This window comes from Amblyraja radiata, chromosome 8 (genome assembly GCF_010909765.2).
Source record: "Amblyraja radiata isolate CabotCenter1 chromosome 8, sAmbRad1.1.pri, whole genome shotgun sequence".
NCBI classification, from domain to species: Eukaryota; Metazoa; Chordata; class Chondrichthyes; order Rajiformes; family Rajidae; genus Amblyraja; species Amblyraja radiata.
In genome coordinates this window covers 67,040,058-67,067,069 of record NC_045963.1, presented here as the reverse complement: position 1 = coordinate 67,067,069, position 27,012 = coordinate 67,040,058, and the positions used below count along the sequence as shown (strand labels likewise).

The 27,012-nt window shown below is 45.9% G+C and overlaps 1 protein-coding gene across 4 annotated transcripts in view; it reads right to left on the bottom strand.

The window, feature by feature from the left end:
• Positions 1–3,291: 3,291 nt before the first annotated feature.
• The window catches only part of plekhg1 (pleckstrin homology and RhoGEF domain containing G1), a 223,352-nt gene continuing 199,631 nt past the window's right edge, over positions 3,292–27,012 (bottom strand). For all 4 annotated transcript variants that reach the window (XM_033026136.1, XM_033026139.1, XM_033026137.1 and 1 more), the window contains 6 exons: positions 26,918–27,007; positions 25,330–25,365; positions 25,159–25,175; positions 20,468–20,686; positions 14,803–16,135; positions 3,292–7,217 (listed from right to left, as the gene is read on the bottom strand). In XM_033026136.1, the coding sequence (XP_032882027.1) occupies positions 6,304–7,217; positions 14,803–16,135; positions 20,468–20,686; positions 25,159–25,175; positions 25,330–25,365; positions 26,918–27,007 (2,609 nt within the window). In that variant the 3' untranslated portion in view covers positions 3,292–6,303. The remainder of the gene's footprint in view (positions 7,218–14,802; positions 16,136–20,467; positions 20,687–25,158; positions 25,176–25,329; positions 25,366–26,917; positions 27,008–27,012) is intronic.

Genomic DNA, 27,012 nt, shown 5'->3' with positions numbered 1-27,012 from the left:
ACCTGCATGTCCTTGGGATGTGGGAGGAAAGTGGAGCCCCTGGGAAGCCAGGGGGCAGTCATGGAGGAAAAGAGACACTAACTCCATACAGACAGCACCGGAGGTCAGGATTGAACCCAGATCACTGGAGCTTGGCGGCAGTAGCTCTGCCTGCTACACCACCGTGACAGCACAGAAGCGCTGCAGTAGAATTGCTGCATTACAGTGCCAGAGACCCGGGTTCGTTCCCGACTCCAGGTGCTTGTCTGTAAAAAGTTTGTGCGTTCTCCCCGTGACCTGCGTGGGTTTTCTCCGGGATCTCCAGTTTCCTCCCCTACTGCAAACTTGTACAGGTTTATAGGTTAATCGGCTTGGTATAATTGTAAATTGTCCCTAGTGTGTAGGATAGTGATCGTGTGGGAAAATCGCTGATCGGCATGGACTCGGTGAGCCGAAGGGCCTGTTTTGTGCTGTATTATTAAACTAAACACTGAGCTGCCTAAATAATCAGCACAAGACCAGTGGACCAATTTGGCGGCTCCTTTCTGCAAAAAGTTTTGTTCTACACGTCTGAGATGAAAAGAAAATTACTACAATAGTCTGGCTGTTTTAAGAACATATGTGAAGCTGGTAAATCAGGCCCTCGAGGGTAGCTTCACATATGTTCTTATGACAGCTAGAAGCTACAGCAGCACCATTTTCCATTACGTTTACCATGTGTGTATATATTTATATATTGGCATATGGACACACTGATCTGTTTTGTAGTAAATGCCTACTATGTTCTGTTGTGCTGAAGCAAAGCAAGAATTTCATTGTCCTATCAGGGACATGACAATAAACTCACTGAAACTTGAACTTGAGTAACTGAAAGACACAAACCTAGCATTGCAGCACTAACTTTGTACAGTCTTTGTGAGATAAGACACAAAGCATCACTGGAGAGCATGGATAGGTGATGTTTCGGGTTGGGAACCTTCTTCAGACTGGGGTCCCGACCCAAAACATCACCTACCCATGTTCCCCAGTGATGCTGCCTGACCCGCTGAGCTACAAAAGCACTTTGTGTCTTTTTTTGGAAACCAGTATCTGCATTCGTTCGTTTCTAGCCTTTGTGAGATGTTGTGTTGCACATCATGGAGTCCCATCAGTGAAAACTATTCGCCACAAGCAACCCTAATTTAATTTTGTACATTCCAGTCTCAAAATGAGATGTGCAGCAAGCACTTAACTTTAATATTTCTTTCAATTGCTCAAACACTGGCAAACTGAGGGATTCTGTGTGACATTTAATCACATTACAGGGCCATTACTGTGGCAGTAAATCTGGCATGGGAATCTTATAGAATGTGGATAGCAAGCTCATGTGACCATCATCCAAAGCAACAGCCATTGCACTTATTTGTAAGGGGGAGGATAAGAACTTTTATACTCTACTTCAGAGCAATTGCATTTGAAAATTGTGCTTTACTGTTATTTTTCCCCAATCAACCAGTAATGCTTTGCAATATGCACATTTTCAAAAAAATAATTGTTTAAATTTACTGCCCTTTGTTTCTTCAAAGCATAAATTGATGTAGGAATTCAGCAGGTCTAGCAGCATCTGGGAATGGAATGGACAGGCGACGTTTCGGGACGAGACCCGACTTCAAACACTTTTCATGCCTTGCCCTCGTGCTGGATTCATTAATAATGCACTACATTACACCACAAGGCTTGGAGTCTTCTCAAGCTTTTCATTTTATCTTTGTGCAATAGTGTTTGCAAAGTCAACTTCCTTCCAAAACACTCACACTAGAATTAAACAGAACAGTCAGGGTGGCACAGAGGTAGAGCTGCTGGCTTACAGACCCAGAGATCCGTTTTTTTCGATCCCGACTACAGATGCTGGTTGTACGGAGTTTGTATGTTCTCCCTGTGACCCGCGTGGGTTTTCTCCGGGTGCTCCGGTTTCTATTCACATTCCATAAATGTGCAGGTTTGTAGGTTAATTGGCTTCTATAAACTGTCCCTAGGGTGTAGGATAGAATTGGTGGACGGATGATCATTGGACAGCGTGGACTTGGTAAGCTAAAAGGCCCGTTTCCACGCTGTATCTCTAAAACAAAAACTAAAAACTAATGTCATTTCTACCTCTAAACCCTCGAGTCTGCAGAGTTAGAGGGAAGTTACCCACCTTCACCAGCCAGGGTCTCGGGTACCCTTATGCTCCATTAACCCAGTCTATCACACAGCCCAGTCCATCACACAAGCCAGCCTTTCCCTCATCGACTCCATCTATAGTTCATGCTGCCTCATAAAATAAACCAACTTAATCAAGGACCATTTACACCCCCGTCATTCCCTCTACTCCCCTCTCCCATTGGGCAGAGGTTACAAAAGCTTGAAAACATGTACTAACAGATTCAGGAACAACTTCTTCCCCACTCATAGCAGACTACTGAACTGGGGTTAAGAGGGAAAGATAGATCAGCCATGGTTGAATGGTGGAGTAGACTTGATGGGCCGAATGGCCTTTTTCTGTTCCTGTCACTAATGAACTTATGTCATATGCTGAGAGAATGGAGCAGTTGGGCTTGTATACTTTGGAGTTTAGAAGGATGAGAGGGCATCTTATTGAAACATATAAGATTATTTCAAGTTATAAGGGTTTGGACACGCTAGAGGCAGGAAACATGTTCCCGATGTTGGGGGAGTCCAGAGCCAGGGGCCACAGTTTAAGAATAAGGGGCAAGCCATTTAGAACGGAGATGTGGAAACACTTTTTCACACAGAGAGTTGTGAGTCTGTGGAATTCTCTGCCTCAGAGGGCAGTGGAGGCCGGTTCTCTGGATACTTTCAAGAGAGAGCTAGATAGGGCTCTTAAAGATAGCGGAGTCAGGGGATATGGGGAGAAGGCAGGAACGGGGTACTGATTGGGGATGATCAACCATGATCACATTGAATGGCGGTGCTGGCTCGAAGGGCCGAATGGCCTACTCCTGCACCTATTGTCGGAACGTGGCTACTCGGTGCACTGTTCCAGAAGATGATCTGCTCACAATCAATACACTCTTACTTGTGTAAGAGTGTGCTGTTATATAGAGTATGATTTGAACGGGTTGCATGCGAACAAGCTTTTCACTGTATCTCCATACACAGGACGATAATAAACTAATCCATAACAGCCTCCTAGTGGTCAATGTGCAGAATGTCACAGACTGTTGGTTACTTTTTGCCTCCAGATGTTTACATTTGCTGCATAGCCATTAATTCTTACCCACTTCATCTTCTTCATAACCTGTTAAAACAAAAACTTGCAACAAAAATACATCAAATACCCAAATGGTTCAATTATTTATTTCATACAATTCATTTCTGTACAGCACTATATCCCTCCACACAGAAAACACATTCATTTTTTTTTTAAACGTGAAATGTTCAAACTATTCCTGGCAATTTGGCATGCATTAGGCTCAACTTTATTGAGCATAGTAAAATTAATGAAGCAAGCATCATTTTTTCATAATTTTGCTACATGTTCAACATTCATCTTGTTTTACAAAATATCCATAAAAAGTGCAAATTTGTTCTTGGAAGTCATTTCCATCTCAAATTCTCATCCATAGGATAAGACGCGAGAACTGCAGTCTTTGAGAAAGTTTACTTTATTCATTAACAGGTTAGTCAGCTCAACACCCATTTCAGTTTCAACTGTCAGAACTGTATGTGAACTTGGCCAACAATCTCTTTTCACTGAAGATCAGTTCTTGACAATGCGTTTTGTACAGTAAAGCCGCTGATGGAATGACAGAGAATTAAACAGGTCATGAGAAATCCTGATAGTTTCTCTGAAATACCAGGATCTCTTTTCTCCAGTTCAATGATTCTTGAATTAACATTTTAAACTACAGCAAGCCTCCAATAATGGAGCAATACAATAAAATATTGACCTATTGTTATTTTAAAAATATATGTATATGAAATTTACAAGCTTTACACTTTGTGAAGACTGTTCCCATCTACTGAATTTTACAATTAGAAGTCAAGTTACTGTATCAAGTGCATTTCATTATTGCTTAAAGTAAAAAGCAATTTCTTTTATTTAGGGAAAAAAGTCATTTTGTTTGTCTGCTTTTCAACATACATGATGAAACAAATGTACCTACACAAGAGGAGCCAGACAAAAGGAGTAATATTGCATAGTTAAATGAAGCACACAGACATATAGCAGGAGCACATAGGTTAAGTGGGAGCATTTTGTGCATTGAAGATCAAGCTTGTGCACATTGTCACAATGCTTTTGGGCAGGTTTATGGTCCAGCCTCTGAAAGTAGCCCTGAAGCTAAATTGCTCATCAATAAACCAACAGAGCTGATGAATAAGTGACCAACACCCCCACCTTCTAATTCCTTGAACCAAGCAATAGGGAGACGTACAGAAACACAACTCCGTTGAACAGATTTATACCCAGTGGGCTCCAATGAACAAGATGCTGTGTGTCTTAACATTTTAATTCGTCTCAATTACATACTGGTGACTAGGCTTGGTGGCTCGCATGCCAAGCTTGAAACTGGAGCATGATTATTCTCAATTGAACTCTCTTTATTGTGAACACGTATAAATTATTGGTTTTCAGCATTTCCGTGGCAATGGATGGAGATCACTTTTGGACTGATCATGATTCTAAATCATACCCCTCACTGAGTTATGAAATGGACAAATTAAATTGAGAAATTAATCTCAGTGAGATTGCTCCACGGGCAATAGTTAAGCTACCAATTTGAATGCAAATGGATGGACTGTTGTAGAGTGGAGGAATGAAGACAAGTCCCATACTTATGCACCTGGTCATCTGATGGACTGCACAGGAAAAAGACAGATGAAGCAGAAGGTCAGTTTTTTTTAAATTGGAACAGCTACCACTTTCCATTATGTTCTTACTGGAACCAAGAAGCAAGGTACAAGTCAAATCAAAAAAGGAAAAGATTTAATCTTGTTCCAGAACACAAACCAATTTCAAAATTGACTTCTAAATGGTGGATTCTCTTAAACTTCCAAAAAGGTAACATTGCTTGCATTGTTCCAGATGACCCTGTTCCAATATGCAACATCAACACGCATTCAAATGATGGTCCTGACCACAAGGCAGAAGGTTATTAGCCACCAGATCTCAAGGTATCAGCATCTCAATTTCTGTCCTGCAATTACCATTTAGGGAACACTACTCTCAATCCACGGTTAGTTTTCAGCAGCCATGCTCACAAGACACATCGTTTGAATGAAGTTCTGCTTATTCTGGCCGGCAGATGTTCTGCCATCTTTTAAAAGTAATAATTAAATGATTAAATAATTTGGAATGCTCATTGTTTATGTTGGCAAAGCAGAACGGCCAGTAGCACAAGCAGGTTGGAGGCAAATGACAGCAAGTGTTATTGGACTTCGGGCAATAGAGGAAACCTCGTAATCTGGAGTCAATTGGGAAGGCCAGGTTTGATGGGATTAAAGATTAATTGCAAGCATGTGTCTGGCAATAACTGTATGGGATGCCTAGTGGTGCAGGTTTGAACATGAAGCCAGACTAGCTTCTAAATAGTTTGTTAGGCATGTGAAGCTCTGCTCACATCAGTTAATGAGAAAATGAGAGGCAACAGCCAAGTAAGTGCATGCCTACTTCCTCAACCTGCTTTTATTCCCGACAGTTGCCAAAGATCCATTTTGCATCCCCCACACATTTCTCCTTTACCACGCTAATTGCCGTTACTTCAATTTCTCCTCAATCATTCCTCATTTTCAACACCAGTCTGAAAGCATGGGGCTAAAACAAGGCCCGAATAAACTGTCCAAGCACTTTGTGTAACTGGATCACTTCTACTTTCAGTCTTGGGGGCTGGGGCTGGCGAGGATCATTCATTTGGATTGCTTTCTCCCCACCAGCCCATCACCCACACCCAAACAGTGCCCCTGAGAGAGAGAGATGGTGAACGCATGATCATTACACTAGAGGGGGCAATAACCATTCTTGGCCAAACCCCGCAGCGAACACCACCAACATTCATTCCCACCTCAATAAGAACAGGTCACCCACGACTCCCACTGCATTTACACTGTGATTGTGTATTTTCTTCTGCCAGTAATTCCCTATAGGTATAAAAGTAAACATTTACTTGCATTGTTTTGTTTGATAAACTCGGACCTTCCCTGAACCTAGATACTATTTTAAGACTACAACTCGGGTCAGGGAGTGCAATCAGAGAGATCTATCAGAGCTGAGTTTAATACGTTATAGTTTCCCTTTGCTCTTTTCCCCAGATAAAGGCCAGCGCCATCGGACCATTCTGCCCACTAGGCAAAGCTGCTGGAACTGAGGCACTGAAACTTGTCGCGCAGAGTCTGCACAATATTCTGCTGACTGGGGGAGGGTTCCCGCCAGAGGTAGTGGCTCAGCTGGTCGGGCTCGCCCAGTGCAGACAGGGAGCCGGGAACATCCTCTCCCCCTCCCCCGCTCAACAGCGGGGTGCAAGGCTGGGGCTCCGACGTGCCGCTGTTTCGCAAGATGGTGGTGGTGGCTTCAGCTGCCAGGCTGCTCTCGTCCAGGTCTTCGTAGTCCTCATCCTCGGAGCGGATCTCCACATAGTCCTCGTCATCCTCGTCGGCATCGTTGAAGTTGGCGAGGTAGTTGCGTGCGGCCGAGCGTGCGTCCATGGCTGGGGTCCCGCCCGCCAGCACCACCTGCCGCGGGTCCCGCAGGGTCAGCTCGGGCCGCGGCGCTTCGACGGAGTGGCCGACCGCCACAGAGGGGGAGGACAGCGACACTCCCCGCGCCCCGCCCTCGCTAGCCAGCCGCCCCAATGTGCCGCAGCCCCGCAGCGGCGAGTAGCTCGGCACGTTGGGTGGCATCACCAGGGCGCTCCAGCGCTGCTCCGGAGGGCGGCTGGTGGCTAATGTAGGGGACGGGCTGGCCAGCCCAACCCTGGCCTGCAGCCGGGCCCTCATCTCCGGTGAGGTGTACTTGGCCGCCAGATCGTGGATGTCCGGCCAGGCCACAAAGTCGGCCAGCTCCCCGTTACTGTAGGTGGAGTGCAGCAGCCAGTCCTCAGAGTCCAGGCTGTGTCCGTGGGAGCTGCAGGAGGACAGCAGCCCTTGGGGAGTGCTCCTCGCCCACACCTCACTGTCTGTCGATGCCGTGGATAACCTCGGGGGAGTTTCTCGGAACAAGAGCTGGTCGTACAGCTGGGAGTATTCAGCGATGCGGGCACCTGAGAAAGTAGAAAAGGGAATGTTAGATCATTAAACAGATTGCTCTACCTATTGTATATTATCTGATCTGATTGAACAGCATACAACACAAAGCCTACTGTACCTCGGTACAAATGACAATAATAAACCTAATTCTAAATCACACTAAAATTGAAATGACAAAATATGACCATTTGCCAAGACTCTTTGACAAAATCCATGTGGACAACATCCACTGCCCTCATCAATTATCTCTTCAATAAACTCATTCACGTTTGTGTGAAATTATCTTCTGCAGACAAAACCATGTCTGCCGTCTGCCTTCTTACCTTCCACCACCTGCAACCTCCGGCAACCACCTTCAACTATCACCGCAACCGGCTTTGACTAAAAAATGACCGATTTTTAAAATGGCAACCTGTTTTTAGTCGCGGCCGGTTTTGAATTTTTTGAAATAATCGCCGGAACATAGAAGAAGCGGAAAGCACTTTCGACCATTAGGGAGACTGACAAAAACCTCCGGGAACTGCGCGGAAACCTTGGGTGGGGGCGCAAAGTCTCCAGAGGTTTCCGTTCAGGTTTCCTAAGTGGGACAGGGGCATTATACTCAAATAACAACTGCGTCCAATTTACTCTCCCTCGCTTCTGTCAAGTCAAGTCAAGTCAAGTTTATTTGTCACATACACATACGAGATGTGCAGTGAAATGAAAGTGGCAATGCTCGCAGACTTTTGTGCAAAAGACAAACAACCAAACAACCAAACAAACTATAAACACAATCATAACACACATATTCTTTTACATAATAAATAATCGAAGGAAAAACGTTCAGTAGAGTTAGTCCCTGGTGAGATAGGCGTTTACAGACCGAATGGCCTCTGGGAAGAAACTCCTTCTCAACCTCTCCGTTCTCACCGCATGGCAACGGAGGCGTTTGCCTGACCGTAGCAGCTGGAACAGTCCGTTGGAAGGGGTCTCTCATGATATTGTTGGCTCTGGAGTTGCACCTCCTGATGTTTAGTTCCTGCAGGGGGGCAAGTGAAGTTCCCATAGTGCGTTCGGCCGAACGCACTACTCTCTGCAGAGCCTTCTTGTCCTTGGCAGAGCAATTCCCAAACCAGATGGTAATGTTCCCGGACAAGATGCTTTCCACCGCCGCTGCGTAGAAGCACTGGAGGATCCTCGGAGACACTCTGAATTTCCTCAATTGCCTGAGGTGGTAAAGGCGCTGTCTTGTCTTACTCACGAGTGCTGAGGCGTGTGATGCCCATGTCATATCCTCGGAGATGTGGACTCCCAGATATTTAAAACAGTTCACCCTATCCACAGGATCCCCATTTATCCTCAATGGTGTGTACGTCCTCGGATGATGTGCCCTCCTAAAGTCCATGATCAGCTCCTTCGTTTTTTTGATGTTCAAGAGGAGGCTGTTATCCTGGCACCAGAGTGCTAGACCAGCCACCTCCTCCCGGTAGGCCTTCTCATCGTTGTCTGAGATCAGGCCCACCACCACAGTGTCATCAGCAAACTTAATTATTGAGTTGGAGCTGAACCTAGCCACACAGTCATGTGTGTACAGGGAGTACAATAGGGGGCTGAGGACGCAACCCTGGGGCGATCCTGTGTTCAGGGTGAGGGACTTCGATGTATTCCCTCCCATCTTGACTACCTGGGGCCTGGCGGTGAGAAAGTCCAGGACCCAGGCACACAGGGAGGTGTTGAGCCCCAATTCCATTAGCTTCCCGGCCAGTCTGGTGGGGACTATCGTGTTGAAGGCTGAACTGTAGTCTATGAACAGCATCCTCACGTAGCCCCCCTTCTGGTTGTCCAGATGGGAGAGAGCGGTGTGTAAGACCTGGGAGACCGCATCGCCTGTGGATCTGTTCGGACGGTATGCGAACTGCAACGGGTCCATGTTCCGAGGGAGGAAGGCGCAGATGTGTTTCTTCACCAGCCTCTCAAAGCATTTCATGACTACCGAGGTAAGGGCCACCGGACGGTAGTCATTCAGACAGGCTGGGGAGGCATTTTTTGGTACCGGTACAATTATGGATTTTTTGAAGCAGGCAGGGACCACGGACTTGTCCAGGGAGAGGTTGAATAATGTAGTGAGCACTGGAGATAGCTGCGTAGCACAGGACTTGAGTACTCGCCCCGAGATGCCATCGGGGCCTGCAGCTTTTCTCGTGTTCACCCGTGTCAGAGCCCTCCTCACGTCGTGCTCGGACAGCGAGAATGTGTGCACATTCCTCCCTTCAGCTTCAATAGCCAGCCCGCTGGCGGTATTGTCGATAGTCGGCAGACCTGGAGTGGTGTTGCCCCTCTCGAAACGAGCGTAAAAAGAGTTCAGGTCATCAGCTAGGGAGGTGCCGGCACTTGCGGATGAGGGAGGGGTGCTCCGGTAGTTGGTTACAATCCGTAGCCCCTGCCACAGGCTTCTGGTGTCCTGCTGCTCCATCTGTAACTCCATCTTGTCTCTGTACCTTCTCTTTGCGTCCTTCACCGCCCTTCGCAGTCGGTAGGACTCTGCCTTGTAGATGTCCATGTTTCCTGATGCCAGGCCCGAGTTGTAGGCAGCGGTGCGAGCATTCAGGGCCACACGAACAGACCTGTCTACCCAGGGTTTGCCTAATAATACTGTCATCTGCTTTACCCCAATTTAGTATTTTCCCCAGATTTATCCTTGCTGAAAATAATCTTAACCCATATGGAGTTGTGATCATCATTTCCAAAATGCTCTTCCATTGGTACACCAGTCACCCGGCCAGGCTAGTTTCCGAATACAATGTCCGGCACGGTCCTTTGCCGAGTTCCAACACACTCCTCAACTTCCCTATATTAAACCATCTACCAAACTCTTGTCTCAAACAATGAGTGGATTTAGAACTTCCCCCCTAAACCATGTGCTAATCTGGGTTTAGAGAAACAGGATAAGTAGAATTTAAGGCACATGTACAGTTTTTTTAAAGAAATCTGAAGAAGGGTCTTGACCCGAAACGTCAACCATTCCTTCTTTCCAAAGATGCTACCTGTAACTCCAACATTTTGTGTCTGTCTTCATTTTAAACCAGCATTTGCAATTGCTTCCTATACAGATTTTTTTAAAGTTATATTTAGGACTGTAATCAACTTACTTCTCGATCGGAACTATATTTTATTCCACGGGCCAGTTTGATTCACAATCAGTCGCAAGAGTTCATGCCTTCTGAAAATAAACTGCACATTCTCTCCTTATACCTCTCCTGTCCCGCCTGCAACTGGTCCAAAACGCCGCAGCGAGACTCCTGACGGGCACCCGAAAAAGGGACCACATCACCCCGATCCTGGCCTCTCTCCACTGGCTCCCTGTGCGGTTCCGTATAAACTTCAAGATACTCCTCCATGTCTACAAAGCCCTCAATGGGCTTGCCCCCACCTACATAAAAAGTCTTCTCACCCACCACTCCACCTCCAGGCCCCTCAGATCGGCCGACTTGGGGTTGCTGAATATCCCACAGTCTAGGCATAAGCTCAGGGGCGACCGCGCATTTGCGGTTGCAGCCCCTAGGCTGTGGAACAGCATCCCCTTTCCCATCAGAACTGCCCCCTCCATCGACTCTTTTAAGTCAAGACTAAAGACTTATCTATACTCCCAAGCCTTTCCTGACGTCCTCTGAGTGAGGGCTACATGTATATATGTATGTAGTCTGTTTTGTTGTGCTATTCTTATAACAAATGTAAAGCACTTTGGCCAACGAGAGTTGTTTTTTAAATGTGCTATATAAATAAATGTGACTTGACTTGACTTATACAGCCCAAATCTGCACTGGAGTGATAACATCATCACTGCCCAAGCTCATTAAAACAGGAACAATGAGGTACCAAAGAAGAGATGACATTATAGCCTAAATTACCAAGAAATGCAATGGGATTAACCACTCCTTAATGCGAGGAAACCTGACAAAGCCCATGCAAGAACAGGGTGCTGCTGTAAAAGATCACCTATGATCGTTCTGAATGACAGAGCAGGCATAAAGGGCCAAATTGCCTATTCTTACTTCTATTTCTTTAGTTCAAAAGTCTTAAGATAAATAAATTCTGTCATAAAGAGCTTATTGTTAATTAGCTCATTTAAGACGTCAGTAATTTTCAATATTGTTTTTTTTCACACATATTGTCTGCCTTTCGTGACAAGTCTCACCAAGCATTCTGGATTAGGGCAGGGTGTATCTCTAGGCTCATAAATCAATTTTACAACTAGCAACAGATAAAAGAGCTCCAGAAGAAATCAAACAACCTCTCCTAATCTAAACAGACTAATCATGTCATAGATAGAGCATGAAAATAGGCCCTTCCCAACCTGTCCTTACCCACCAAATTGGATTCTGGACTAGCCCTAATTTCTCTAAACCCATCCTATAGGAAGGAACTGCAGATGTTTGTTTAAATCGAAGATAGACACAAAATGCTGGAGTAACTCAGCAGGACAGGCAGCATCTCTGAAGAGAACGAATGGGTGACATTCGGGTGGAGACCCTTCTTCTGATTAATCAGGGGAAAGGGAAACGAGAGATATAGACAGTGATGTAGAGAGATAAAGAACAAATGAATGAAAGATATGCAAAAAAGTAACAATGATAAAGGAAACAGGCCATTGTTAGCTAACAAGAGCATAACTCCTTTAAACTAATTGAATTGTGGTCACTGGTCCCAAAGTGCTCCCCCTTTGACATATCAGTCACTTCCCCAACCTTGTTCCCCAAGAGGAGGTCCAGTGTTTCACCCTCTCCAGTCGGGTTCCTTTTACATAGATTAAGGAAGCTTTCTTGGATACATTAAACAAAGTCCATCCTGTCCACAACATCTACACATTCAGCAGGCTTGATTAGTCATTGTTTTATCCAATTGTGTCTCTTATTCTTGGAATAGCCTTGTCAGCATATGCTTTTTTCCCCTCTCTGGAGAATTGTGAGATTAGATGTACAACTGGTGCCCTGGGCCACAATGTACTGTTGGAGCGTCTCAGATCTGATAGTCTATTCGCTAAAACTTTCAATTACATAGAACTGGAAGTGGTGGGAGAGAGGAGACTGGCAAGGCGAACTGAAGAAAATTGAAGGTCCAGACAATAATACGAGATAACAAAATAGAACCACATTTTTAAACACCACTGTCAGGATAGCATTTTCAGTACAAGATGATATACTCTAATTAGTCAGACCAGAGAAAGATGGTATAATGACAAAAAATGAAGATTGTATTTGGATGAACACAGCATTCATAACAAGAGATAGAAACATAGAAACATAGAAAATAGGTGGAGTAGGCCATTCGGCCCTTCGAGCCTGCACCGCCATTCAATATGATCATGGCTGATCATCCAACTCAGTATCCTGTACCTGCCTTCTCTCCATACCCCCTGATCCCTTTAGCCACAAGGGCCACATCTAACTCCCTCTTAAATATAGCCAATGAACTGGCCTCAACTACCTTCTGTGGCAGAGAATTCCAGAGATTCACCACTCTCTGTGTGAAAAATGTTTTCCTCATCTCGGTCTTAAAAGATTTCCCCCTTATCCTTAAACTGTGACCCCTTGTTCTGGACTTCCCCAACATCGGTAACAATCTTCCTGCATCTAGCCTGTCCAACCTCTTAAGAATTTTGTAAGTTTCTATAAGATCCCCCCTCAATCTTCTAAATTCTAGCGAGTACAAACCGAGTCTATCCAGTCTTTCTTCATATGAAAGTCCAGACATCCCAGGAATCAGTCTGGTGAATCTTCTCTGTACTCCCTCTATGGCAAGAATGTCTTTCCTCAGATTTGGAGACCAAAACTGTACGCAATACTCCAGGTGTGGTCTCACCAAGACCCTGTACAACTGCAGTAGAACCTCCCTGCTCCTATACTCAAATCCTTTTGCTATGAATGCTAACATACCATTCGTCTTCTTCACTGCCTGCTGCACCTGCATGCCTACTTTCAATGACTGGTGTACCATGACACCCAGGTCTCATTGCATCTCCCCTCTTCCTAATCGGCCACCATTCAGATAATAATCTACTTTCCTGTTTTTGCCACCAAAGTGGATAACCTCACATTTATCCACATTATACTGCATCTGACATGCATTTTCCCCACTCACCCAGCCTATCCAAGTCACCTTGCAGCCTCCTAGCATCCTCCTCACAGCTAACACTGCCCCCCAGCTTCGTGTCATCCGCAAACTTGGAGATGTTGCATTCAATTCCCTCGTCCAAATCATTAATATATATCGTAAATAGCTGGGGTCCCAGCACTGAGCCTTGCGGTACACCACTAGTCACTGCCTGCCATTGTGAAAAGGACCCGTTTACTCCTATTCTTTGCTTCCTGTTTGCCAGCCAGTTCTCTATCCACATCAATACTGAACCCCCAACACCGTGTGCTTTAAGTTTGTATACTAATCTCTTATGTGGGACCTTGTCGAAAGCCTTCTGAAAGTCCAGATATAACACATCCACTGGTTCTCCCTTATCTACTCTACTAGTTACATCCTCGAAAAAGTCTATAAGATTCGTCAGACATGATTTACCTTACGTAAATCCATGCTGACTTTGTCCAATGATTTCAACACTTTCCAAATGTGCTGCTATCCCATCTTTAATAACTGATTCTAGCAGTTTCCCCACTACCGACGTTAGACTAACTGGTCTGCAATTCCCCGTTTTCTCTCTCCCTCCCTTTTTAAAAAGTGGGGTTACATTAGCTACCCTCCAATCCTCAGGAACTACTCCAGAATCTAAAGAGTTAAAAAAAATTATCACTAATGCATCCACTATTTCTGGGGGTACTTCCTTAAGTACTCTGTGATGCAGCCTATCTGGCCCTGGGGATTTATCGGCCTTTAATCCATTCAATTTACCTAACACCACTTCCCGGCTAACCTGGATTTCACTCAATTCCTCCATCTCATTTGACCCCCGGTCCCCTGCTATTTCCGGCAGTGGACCGGGGGACCAGGGGACAGATGAATTGATCACACAGATGTAAATGGGAATGATTTAATTGTCTTGCCAGATTCATGCCTAGTTTGGAATTATTCTGGGTTATTTAATGAAGAGATGAACAAAATAAGAAAAAGAGGGGTGGACCTGATAAAGAGCGTGGGCAGGCAAGGTGATAAAAACACGCCCAGCTCTGAAAATTGCAAGTACTTCAAGAAATGGAAAGGTACACAGTATAGACACAAACTGCTGGAGTAACTCAGCGGGACAGGCAACATCTCTGGAGAGAAGGAATGGTACACAGTATGTTGGTTTTCATTGTAAGTTGACCTGAATGCAAGAGTAAAGATTTCCTACCACGATTATACGAGGGTTCAGGTGACCTACTAATGATGTTATTTTCTGGTGCTTTGTGCATGTTCAAGATAGAATTTGATACATCTCTGGATATATAGAGTATATATAGAGGATGGAAAAACAGTATAGTAAAGTACCACAGTGGAAAAAGATAAGCCACAATTTTGTTGCACAGTGGAATGGCCGGGTAACCAACTACTTTTATGTTTTACATTCTTGAGGTGAGCTGTTGTTATTTGAGACCCGTGAAGCACAACTAAGGGTCAGAGAGACATTCTACGCACCAATGGCAGAGCCTCCTTGCTTCTTTTCCTCCAGAATAGCTGCCAGGTCCTTGCACTTCCTCTTGGGCTGATCAGACGGCGTCTGTTCTCCCGCATTCTTCATCTTCAGGAGCTGGTTGGCCTTCTTGATCTTCTGGCTGTACTGCCGGGCCATGTAGTAGACCTTGCGCTTGGTGCGGTTCACGATGTCCAGCTCCTGCGGACCCACTGCCTCCGTGCTGCCCAGAGGGCTGTCCGCCTCCAGCCCCTTGTCCTCGGGGAAGGCGGCAGCTCCGGCGCCCAACGGTGAGGCCAGCTCGCTCGGCTCGCCGCTGTCGGTCTCGATGTTGGTGGTGTTCATCCTGCCGAGCCTGCTCTCCTCCACTTGGAGGGACACCGGCCACTCGGAGAGCGGGCGAGCAGAGGGCCTGAGCCTCCGGCGGGCCAGCGCTCCTAGGTCGTCCTGGCTGACTGGGAAGGCGGCCGGCAGCCGGTCACGCCGGGTCTCCTCGCTCCTCTTGATGTAGTCCTCCAGGTCGTTCCAGATCTCGTCCACCTCCTCCGACAGTCGGTCAGGCACCGACTCGCGCGACGCCGAGTTGGAATTGGAGGAGCTGCCGGTCCAGGCCGGCCCGCTCTTGGCCGGCGACCGGCTGCGATCCGAGGCCTCGTCGCCGCTGCACCGCAGGCTCTCCTCGGAGGGGAAGTTGCCCAGGCCTCGGCAGGCCGTCTCGGCGTCCAGGCCCTCCCAGTCGTTCTTCAGCTTCTTGTGGGCCGTCTGGGACGGGGCTGGCCTCCGGTCCACCACTGGCAGCTCCCGCTTGGGCGACGCCGCGGTGCCCGACAGCGCCGGCATCCCAACTTGTGTGCGTTCTCGCTCGCCAACTGCGCCAGGGCCTGACCGGGGCTGCGCTCTGCCGGTTGCCGGTATTACCGACCCTTCGGCCCGCTGCAGGCCCGTCGCCGGGCGCCCCCTGTCGCCCTGGGCCGCCGGTCGGTACGTCGAGCGGTTCTCTCCGGCGCTGCTGGCCCGCCTGACCACCCTGCGGTCCGGTCCCACGGCCTGATGCTCCCGGACCCCCGGGAGACGGCGACCGCAGGCCCCTCGGGACGGGCTGACCGGCGTGGAGTGAAGCTCGGGGGCAGAGGCGGCCGGAACAAAGACCCGCCGATCGCTCTTCTCCAGCATCCTGCCGGGTAACAAGGCCCGTCCTGCAGTGGGCTGGAAACGCTCGCTTCTCTCCACTCCGCCGCCTGGGGCCACCGTTACATCCTCGTCCCATCCCGCAGGTCGGCCCACCGAGTGAATGGAGAAACGTTGGCTTTCCTGCTGCACCAGAGATGTGCACGCTACCTAAAGGAGCAGAAACAAAAACCCATGGGTTACAACATAGAACAGTACCTCTCAGGAATGGCCTTTTGGCCCACAATGTCTGTACTGAACATGGTGCCAAGTTGATCTAATCTTCTCTGCCTACACATGCTCTATCTCTCTCCATTCCCTGCATATTCTTGTGCCTAACTAAAAGCCTCTTAAATGTCACTATTGTACCTGCTTCCTCCACTACCCCTGGCAGCACGTTCCAAGCACCCACCATTCGCTGTGTAAAAACACTTGCCTGGCACATCTCTTTCACCCCCCCCCCCCCCACATTAAAGCTATAGCTTCCAGTACTTGACATTTTTCACCATGAGAAAGAGGTTCTGACTGTCTACCCTATCTATGCCTCTCATAATTTTATATATTTCTGATAGAAGTCTCCCCTCTGCCTCCATCGCTCTACAGAAAACAATCCAAGATTGTCCAACCTCTCCTTTTAGCTATTACCCTCTAATCCAGGCAGCATTCCGGTAAACATCTTCTGCAACCTTGGAAGGGGTCAGCGGTGATTCTGCAGTTAAAATTCCCCAGTGAGGGAACAGAGGCTTGAAGGCCAGGTCGCTTAGTGTAGGTAGAGGCATGTAGGGGGGAAAGCCAGGACTGCGAGTACGTCAATGAAGGATTTAAAGACAGGGCAGGAGGGAGGCATATCTTTTATCTTAAATTGGGGGTGGGTGGGTGGAGGACTCAGAGCAACAACAGTTCTGAGTCACTTGGTGAGTGACCTGATGCAGGTCACACAATTCTGGATCTGCTCAGGTTTGCAAGGACGTTAATTAGTCAAGTTAATAAATCTTGCAAACCAGCCTCCTCTCCCAACCCACCCTTCAATCAACTCCATCTGCACGTCACCCTACCTTGGGAAAGTAGCCATGGTCCATTTATACCCAGGCCATTTCCTCTTCATATGATCATTTAGATGAGAGAGCTGTTTTGGGAGGATCTGATAGTGCTCAATACAGTCAAGCCATACAAGGCAATAATTGATCAATTATTCACCTTAAGTATATTTAGTTTGCATTATTTGATTTAAAGGATGATTGGGGATCTGTCTGTGGATATTACAGGAGAATGGTAAAGACAAGCAGTTTTATTGATGCAGGCAAAGTGAACAAGGTGAAATGAAGGTGTGATTGAGTTTCCTCCATGGCATAACTGATAGCAAACAATTCCTCCTCATCCCATACTCTTCTACTAGTGAAAGTAACAGTGGAATGGGAAGTGGCCTTGGGTGGGAATGGAGCAGCCATGAGATGGCAAGGTTGCGAGGAATTTCTATGGATGTAGGAAGGAGGATTGATATTCATGGAGATTCAGGCGGAATGGCAGTGCAGGGAATTCATGAAGGAGCAAAATTCAAAAGGGAATCAAAAACATACAATGTGTTATCGAAGAGAACATGTTTTGGACTTGGTAGGGTGGGGGGGGGGGGGGGGGAGGGGGGAGGGTGGGTAGAACAATTTTTAAATTGTCAGATCACACAAAACGGTATTATGATGAGCAATACAGGGGATAATGAAAGATTGGAGAAATATATAAATAGGCTTTTGGAATGACAGATTAAGTTTAATGATTTGCATTCTGGTAAGAAGAATGAGAAACAATATAGGATAAGGGATCTAGGTGGATGTGTCATTCATTTGAAGCAGCAGGGCAGATTGAGTAGGTGGTTAAAAAGATGCACAAGTTCTGAGCAATCGACAGAGGGATAGAGTACAAAAATCAGGGAAGTCATGCCAGACCTTTAAAAAACAATGATTCAACCTCAACTGGTTTATTCTAGTCAATTTAGACTTTAGAGATGCATGCAGAAGCAGGCCCTTCGGCCCACAAAGTCCGTGTTGACCAGCGATCACCCTGCACACTAAATTCACTGAATTCTAAGTTATGTTGTAATATGAAGAAAAATATTGTACAGGATGGTCCCAGTGTTTCACCAGACTTTTACTGCAGTGGGGTTTCAACCACTAGGTGTCACCAATGCACTAAATTCAGTGAACTGTACTTTGTATTAGAGAACCAACTCAGTTAGAGCAAGAGGTTTGTGATGCATTCAGTTAATGAGGGGGATGACATGTTTTGTGCCTTTGGGTGTAAGGGCAACACAATGGCGCAGCGGCTAGAGCTGCAGCCTTCCTGCGTCAGGAACCCATGTTCATTCCTGACCTCAGCACGTGTCTGTGTGGAGTTTGTACGTTCTCCCTCTGACAGTGTGGGTTTCCTTCGGGAGCTCTGGTTTCCTCCCACATCCCATAGACGTGCAGGCCTGTCCCACTTTCACGACCTAATTCACGACCTTTTTTACTCGTGGACATTTTTCATCATGCTAGAAAAACACCCCGACCTACTTGATGCCACGAGTACCTACGACCTATCTCCTGACGACCTCGTGACAACCATGCTGCGAGTACGAGTCAAGGGAAAACTCGGCAGAGGTCGTGAATTAGGTTGTGAAAGTGGAACAGGGGCTTTAATTGGCTGCTGTAAATTGGCCCTAGATTGTGGATGATGGGTGGAGTTGACAGGAATGTGGGGAGAATAAAATAGGATTAAACGATGGTCAGCACGGATTCAATGGGCCAAAGGGCCATGATGTCTCTTTTTGTAAATACTTCAATCAAAGAAGACATAATAAAGAAAGCAAAACTTCAACTTGGACATTCTCACTCACTTTTCCCAATTCTTTTTCATCCCTTCCCCACTCCTACAGCATTCCTCCAGTTCTGAGCAATCCTGATTATTATCGTCCCACTATTTGCAGCTCTGCCTTCAGCTGTTTAAGCCTCAAACTGTCAAATTCCCTCCCTAAACCCTTCTCTCCCTTAACTTAAAGCCACTGCTTTGATCGAGCCTTTGTGTCTCAGTGTAAAACTGTTGTGGAACAGGTCTGCGTAGCACCTTGGTATATTTGACTGCAACTCATTATAGGAGAGGGTCTGCGTGCACACATTCATCCTTGGGTGATATCACTAAATGCAGTACATTGTAGCAGCTGCACATTCTACTTGCGAAGTTCGGCCCCAGCAGCTGTTGGATAGCACATTTAGCACCAGCAAACTAGGATGAAGTTCTCAGCACGCAAGCAGACAAAGCATGGTTTATTTATAGCCAACAGGATGTCTAACAGCAATTTGTAAACAATAAATTACTTAAACAAGGAAATACGGCAATCAATTTCAATGCAAGTCCTCGTGTTTTTTTTGGTTCTGTTGGTAGACATTAGACAATAGGTGCAGGAGTAGGCCCTTCGGCCCTTCGAGCCAGCACCGCCATTCACTGTGATCATGGCAGATCATCCACAATCAGTACCCCGTTCCTGCCTTCTCCCCATATCCCTTGACTCCGATATGTTTAAGAGCTCTATCTAACTCTATCTTGAAATCATTCAGAGAATTGGCCTCCACTGCCTTCTGAGGCAGAGGATTCCACAGATTCCCAACTCTCTGGGTGAAAATGTTTTTCCACATCTCCATTGTAAATGGCCTACCCCTTATTCTTAAACTGTGGGCCCCTGGTAATGGACTCCCCCAACATTGGGAACATGTTTCCTGCCTCTAGCGTGTCCAATCCATTAATAATCTTATATGTTTCAATAAGATCCCCTCTCATCCTTCCAAATTCCAACATATACAAACCCAGTCGCTCCATTCTTTCAACGAATGACAGTCCCGCCATCCCAGGAATTAACCTCTTAAGGACTGAGCATTGGCTCTGACACAGGGGCACTTCAACCACTCTTCCTTGACCTTGGATCTGTTGTGGTTCAACTAGGGGAGAAGATAACATCTCCATTTATAGTGTACCCTCATCTAATGTGTTGATCCAACAAGACAGCATTCCCTCAATATAACCCAGGGAGTGCAAGGGGGATGGCACGGTGGCGCAACTGGTAGAGTTGGTGCCTCACAGCGCCAGAGACCCGGGTTCAATCCTGACCTCGGGCGCTTCTGGGTGGAGTTTGCACATTCTCCCTGTGACCCCGTGGGTTTCCTCCGGGTGCTCTGGTTTCCACCCACATCCCAAAGACATGCAAGTTTGTAGGTTAATTGGCCTCTGTAAAACTGCTCCTGGTGTGTAAAAAGTGGATGAGAAAGTGAGATAAAATAGGAGCGAGTGTGAACCACAGGACTCCCACAGTGGAACAGCCATCACCAACAAAATAGATCATAGGACAGCTCGAGGAGAATGCTTGGATATTATCAGATATGTGTTGGAAGGAACTGCAGATGCTGCTTTACACCGGAGATAGACACAAAATGCTGGAGTAAATATCTGGATATTATCAACAATAAAGCCGTTCTTAACCTGTTCAACCTCCTCTTCATCGTCAGCGTCAGTCTGGTCCAAGGTGCGTAGATGGAGGCTTTCTTCGAGGTCGCTTGGATAGGCCGGCTCCAACGACTCCTGTGATTGGCTGACACTGTCTTCACGGGAGAGGGCATTGACTTCGCTCTTGCAGTCAGGTGTAGTTTCATTGGATAATGATTCCACAGGAGAAAGGAGGGATCCTTCAACACTTGCACGCTGTCAGGGCGGAAGGAAATATCCATCACACACTGTTCAAACATTCATTGTACATTTACACCAGAGAGAATGAACAAGATCTCATGTCGAGCATTCAATTTCCAAATAGAGGAACAATTCGTAAAAGCAAGTTACTTCTTTGAATATCTCCAAGTTGAAACGTGGAGAAAATAATGATATAAATGCTGAATATTTTTTAAAGAATAGCTAGTTCTGAACATAGATTTATCTGAAAATTCAGCATGGATGGATAACCATGACTGGGACCATCTTATTAACATCATTTCCTCTTTTCTCATATCCTAAAGAGTTTAAGTATTTTGCTCTATAACGTCACTATCACCAAGTTGGTGTGCACTAGGTTATTTAAAAAATAATGCCAACTTCAAATGGCAGCATTTATGACACAAGAAAGCCACAAAATATCAGACCACAAAGCCTATATCTGAGTCACCCATACTGTTTGTACTTTACTCATAAAAGAGGTGGTGTTGGCACAAAACGCCACAGGAGATCTGTACAACTCCTCCCCCTTCTGTCAGTGGGGTAGGCTGACTCCCCCCCCCCCCCCCCCCCCCCCCCCCCCCCCCCCCCCCTAATAAATCTTTGCACATCCCCAATCCTGGGTTTTCCACTCGTCACTTTAGTTTCATGTTTCAAGTATCTTGTTGTATTTTATGACCAATTTCCCTCCTGGGAGAAATAAAGTTCTATCGTATCGTATTAGATACTCCAGAAAACTTCAACTTTCTTCTCAGATCGGGTGAGTAAAATCCAAAGGAAAATTTATTTCTGGAAAATTATCTATATGGATTATTTCTTATAGAAACATATAAAATTCTTAAAGGATTGGACAGGCTAGATGCAGGAAAAATGTTCCCGATTTTGGGGGAGTCCAGAACCAGGGGGTCACAGTTTAAGAATAAGGGGTAGGACATTTAGGACTGATGAGGAAAAGCTTTTTCACCCAGAGAATCTGTGGAATTCTTGCCATAGAAGACAGTAGAGGCGAGAGATAGGAAGGGGAGGAGTCAGCAAGGGCTAACAAAATTGGGAGAACATTGAATTCTTCCAATTTTGTTAGCACTTGCTGTCTCCTCCCCTTCCTATCTCTCCCTCAGCCTCGGGATCCTCCTCTTCCTTTTTCCTTTCTTCTCCACCCCCCCCCCCACCCTCCATCAGTCTGAAGAAGGGTTTTGGCCCGAAACGTTGCCTATTTCCTTCGCTCCATAGATGCTGCTGCACCCGCTGAGTTTCTCCAGCATTTTTGTGTAACTACTGATTTTAGATGATCAGCCATGATCATATTGAATGGCGGTGCTGGTTCTAAGGGCCAAATGGCCTACCTCTGCACATCTATCTATATTACTAAAAGTCTGATCTTGACCGCTTTTAGCCCACTGTGCTGCGCTTTCCGAGAGAACGCCGCCACCTACGGCCGTCATTTTTGACCACCTCGTTCAGAGCCCCCCTCCGCCTTCCAGGACCAGAGGATTTTTCCCATTGACGAAACATCAGAGCGATGTTAATGGGTTTTTTTAAATTGCCATTCTCTCTGCTGCCCCTGCTGGAGGGAGGGGGAGGGACTATAAAACTAGGAAGTGGTGTGCCTCACTCAGTCTCTGCAAGATGGAGGAAGCCATCTCTCTGAGCTCTGAATAACACTGAACACATGTCTACTCAACTGTGAGTGCCCTTAATGTGGTTTGAAAATGAAAATATGGTTGGTTTGAAATAAAAAGGCACTGCCTGCAAATGGTTGTTTGGGGGGTTTGGGTTGAAGTAAAAATGCACTGCCTGCAAATGGTTGTTTGGGGGGTTTGGGTTGAAGTAAAAAGGCACTGCCTGCAAATAGTTGTTTGGGGGGTTTGGGTTGAAGTGAAAAGGCACTGCCTGCAAATGGTTGTTTGGGGGGTTTGGGTTGAAGTGAAAAGGCACTGCCTGCAAATGGTTGTTTGTCTAAACTTCCTGTTTGCACTATATTGATTTTAGATAAAACGCTACCACTTACGGCTGTGATTTTTGGCCATCTTACTCAGTTCCCCTCCTCTCATCAGGTGCAGAGGGTTTTCCCATCAATGAAAAACAAAAGTGTTATTAGTGTTTAAAAAATGTTGAGAATCTCTCTCCTGTCAATCACGCCATGAAGGCCACACCTTTTCCGATGGGAGGGATTATAAAACCCGGAAGTGTGGGTGTGGCTCAGTCTCTGCATGATGGGGGAGGGAGAGGTCACAACTCTGTCTGAGCTGTGAATCAACTGAACACACTGAATGTCTACTGTGTGGTTTTATGGTGGTTTCACCCTGCTTGAAATAGTATGAAACTGCATTTGAATGTGGTGGCCTTGCACGAAATGGTATGAAACTGCTTGCATGTGGTGTCGTTGCACCCTGCATGAAATGGTATGAAACTGCATTTGAATTTGGTGGCCTTGCATCATCCTTGAAATGGTATGAAACTGCACTTGAATTTGGTGGCCTTGCAACCTGCTTGAAGTGGTATGAAACTGAACTTGAATTTGATGGCCTTGCACCCTGCTTGAAGTGGTATGAAACTGCACTTTAATTTGGTGGCCTTGCACCCTGCTTGAAGTGGTAGGAAATTGAACCTGAATTTGGTGGCCTTGCACCCTGCTAGAAGTGGTATGAAACTGCACTTGAATTTGGTGGCCTTGCACCCTGCTTGAAATGGTAGGAAAATGGATTTGAATTTGATGGCCTTGCACTTTGCTTGAAATGGAAATTCAAGGAATAGCCGCGAGTCAACTGCCAGCCCACCAGCCGTGAGTGAGCTGCCAGCACATCAGGCTTGAGGGACTGAGCTGCCACCCCAAGAATCCATTTGGCCCACAATGTTCACACTAGCCCTCTGGAGACCAGTAGTCACTGCAGCCAACGACACCCATACCAGTGCTCCAGAAATCCCCCCCCCCCCCCCCAATATTGGTCGCCAGTCACTCTGGCCACCAATATTGGAATTGGTGGAGAGGTAGAATATTGCGACGGGGACCAGCCCTCCTGTGTGAACATGGGACCCAACAGGTCCCACTTAGTCTATTTTTTGCTATAACTGAGCAATATTTATTATTCAGCTATCTTTGAAACACATTATCTGGCTATTATCACATTGCCGCCTCTAAAACCCTGCTGTGTGAATATGGGTGTGGTGTTTCCTGCAACAGCGATCACAGTTCAAAATACTCCATTGACTAAAACACTGACGTTTGAAGGTCATCAAGATAGTGAACGGGCAAATACAAAGAATTTTATTTTCTCAACTACATTATACCACCTTCCTGCTTCCTTTGCAAGCCGCACCCCTCATGCCCCCAAGGCTGTGGGAAGACAGAGTGTATGGAGTGATCAAAGTGTTGAGAGCAGTATAAAGTCAGGCAAGTGAGCGCTGCACAGCAAGACAGAGGCAGTGAATAAAAGAACGACGGTGGAAGGGAGGAGGAATGGAGAATGAGGAAAGAAATGAGAAACTGTCACAGGACAGTACAAATTTTGGCATGAAAATATCTTCACACAAAATCAACGATTTTACAATCTCTAAGGGATTGCGTGGCGTCTCAATACCAACATGGAATGCTCATTAATTTCTAAAATAGATGCAGCTGCACCCATTAAATTTTAGTCCCAACTTGCTTTCAATATCGTGTTTAAGAAGGAACTGCAGATGCTGGAAAATCGAAGGTACACAAAAATGCTGGAGAAACTCAGCGGGTGCAGCAGCATCTATGGAGCGAAGGAAATAGGCAAGGTTTCGGGCCGAAACCCTTCTTCAGTCTGAAGAAAGGTTTTGGCCCGAAACGTTGCCTATTTCCTTCCCTCCATAGATGCTGCCGCACCCGCTGAGTTTCTCCAGCATTTTTGTGTACCTTTGCTTTCAATATCGGCAACTCAAAGTGTCCAGGTGGGGTTCTTGCATTATTATGAGTTTTTAGCACAGCTGGAAGTTATGAAAAGTTCCACATTGCACAGTAGTGCAGTTTTAGAGTTGCTACCTTACAGCGACAGAGACCTGGGTTCGATCCTGACTATGGGTGCTGTTTGTACGGAGTTTGTACGTTCTCCGTGTGACCATGGGTTTTCTCCGGGTGCTCCAGTTTCCTCCCACACTCCAAAGACATACAGATTTGTAGGTTAATTGGCTTCGGCAAAATTGTAAATTGTCCCTAGTCTGGGGTAATTGCTGCTCAGCACAAACTCAGTGGGCTGAAGGACCTGTTTTTGTGCTGCATCTCTAAAGTAAAGTCCAAATGCAAATCATCTTTATTTTTCCCACTACTTTATACTATTTGAATAATAGGAATTGTCTTGAATCAAACAATCTTAACTGAAATGTCAGAATTCAAATATGTATCATTTGAAAATACTTTGTATTATGGCATAAAAAAAATTCCTAACCTCCCCAGTTTACCATCTTTTTAAAGAAAAGATTCAATAAATCAGTAAACACAGGCCTACCTTGTCTTGTCTTGTTTCTGAATTAGGAAAAGGGCAATAAGAAAAAGAAGAATTGTTAGAAGGCCCAACTTAATATGTTCAAGCATTTAACTGCTTACAAGTGTAAACTTGTTTAGCAGAAGGTACTGTAGATTACAATATAACAAACGAATTAGAAGTTTTGTTACTGACCCGCTTGTTTGGGAGTTTTCATTCTTGCTGATGGTTCTGCAAAGAAAGAAAATTAGGATCAATAGAGGTATTTGCATTCAACTTAATGCACCGGCTCCAGTACACATCCACATCTGCAGTCAACCGTAGCAAGTTCCCAGTCACGTACAGCTGTTTCTACGGTCATATACTTTCATTGGGAGTATTTTTTTTAAATGCACTCCAGGGACGTAGCATCATTGGCAGACCGTTAATTACTGCCCATTCCTATATACATTCATTCTGGTGGAAAGACACTTTTGTCAACTGCTGACGATTGCAAATGCTGTTGCATGCAATAGGTTACTAGGGAGCTGCAGGAGATTGGCCCAGCAATAATAAAGAGATTGACAAATTGTCTTGTCTGGTTTCTGGGCAGGTAAGGATTTTTTAATGCCATAATGCAAAGTATTTTTAAATGATACAACTTTGAATTCTAAGATTCCAGTTAAAATTATTTGATTCAAGACAGTTGATAAAATCAAGATGCTGTCTGTTGAATCTGTGGTGAATCTGTACAATTCATTGCCACAGAAGACTGTGGAGGCCAAGTCAATTGATATTTTTACGGCAGAGATAGATAGATTCTTGATTAGTATGGGTGTCAGGGGTCATGGAAAGAAGGAAGGAGAATGGGGTGAGAGGGAAAGATCGATCAGCCAGGATTGAATGGCAGAGTAGACTTGATGGGCTGAATGGTCTAATTCTGCTCCAACCACTTGAGCTTATGCTGCAAATTTGAGAGTACAGTACTTTTTATCTTTACTCACCCAATTGACAGAGTTCATGAGTTTGGGGCAGTACCTTGATACTATGGTGACTGCCATGGCTCTACAAACCATTTTCAACCATTTGACAGTACAGAGCAAAGATCCTATAGCGGAGCAAGATAGAGCACTCCTGCTAAATGCAATGGGCTGATGTGTAGTATGCAACGGAACGGAACGTGGCCCTTTTTTTTGATCCATTTCCGTAACCGGACCGGACCCGACCCGACTCACAGTTTAATCAACGTTGCGGGGGAACAGTTTGTGTTAATAAATTTAAATTCTGAAAATGAGGAGAAGGTTTTTACCAAATAACTTTTATTTTTACGAGGATGTTTCTGTAACCGGCTTCCGTCAATGCATTAGTATCCTATGGGATCTTTGGTGCGGAGACGGAAGTCGGTTACGGAAATGGGGCCTTAAATTTCCCATGAATCTGCCCATGACCGTACTACGTCTTTTTCGTCGAGTGGACCATCTTGCTCGCTATAGGACCTTTGGTACAGAGGGCAGTACTATTGCCCAGTACCTCTTAAGTCTCACTTGACTCAGAGGTGTCCCTCTCACCAGAGCCAGAAAGTAGCAAGACTAAGCCTTCCAAAGACTTCAGAATCAACTTTAAGCTGAGGCCCATTCCAGACACAAATCATTGGAAATCCCATTCCTGCCTTTGGGGAACTAGTACACAAGTGAGTCACATGCCTCAGCACACGGGTGGCAAGGCATCTCAGGTTAACTATGTAAACAACAGATGCAAGCCACCCCAAACACTCATTATTTTGTGCAAGAGTTCAGTGTTATACCGGACTTCCTTCGGACTCTGCGAGGCGTGATTTTATCCTCCATGTCTGCCTTCCTCTCACCCTCTGGACTGTAGTGGAAACCAGGGTGATCTGCA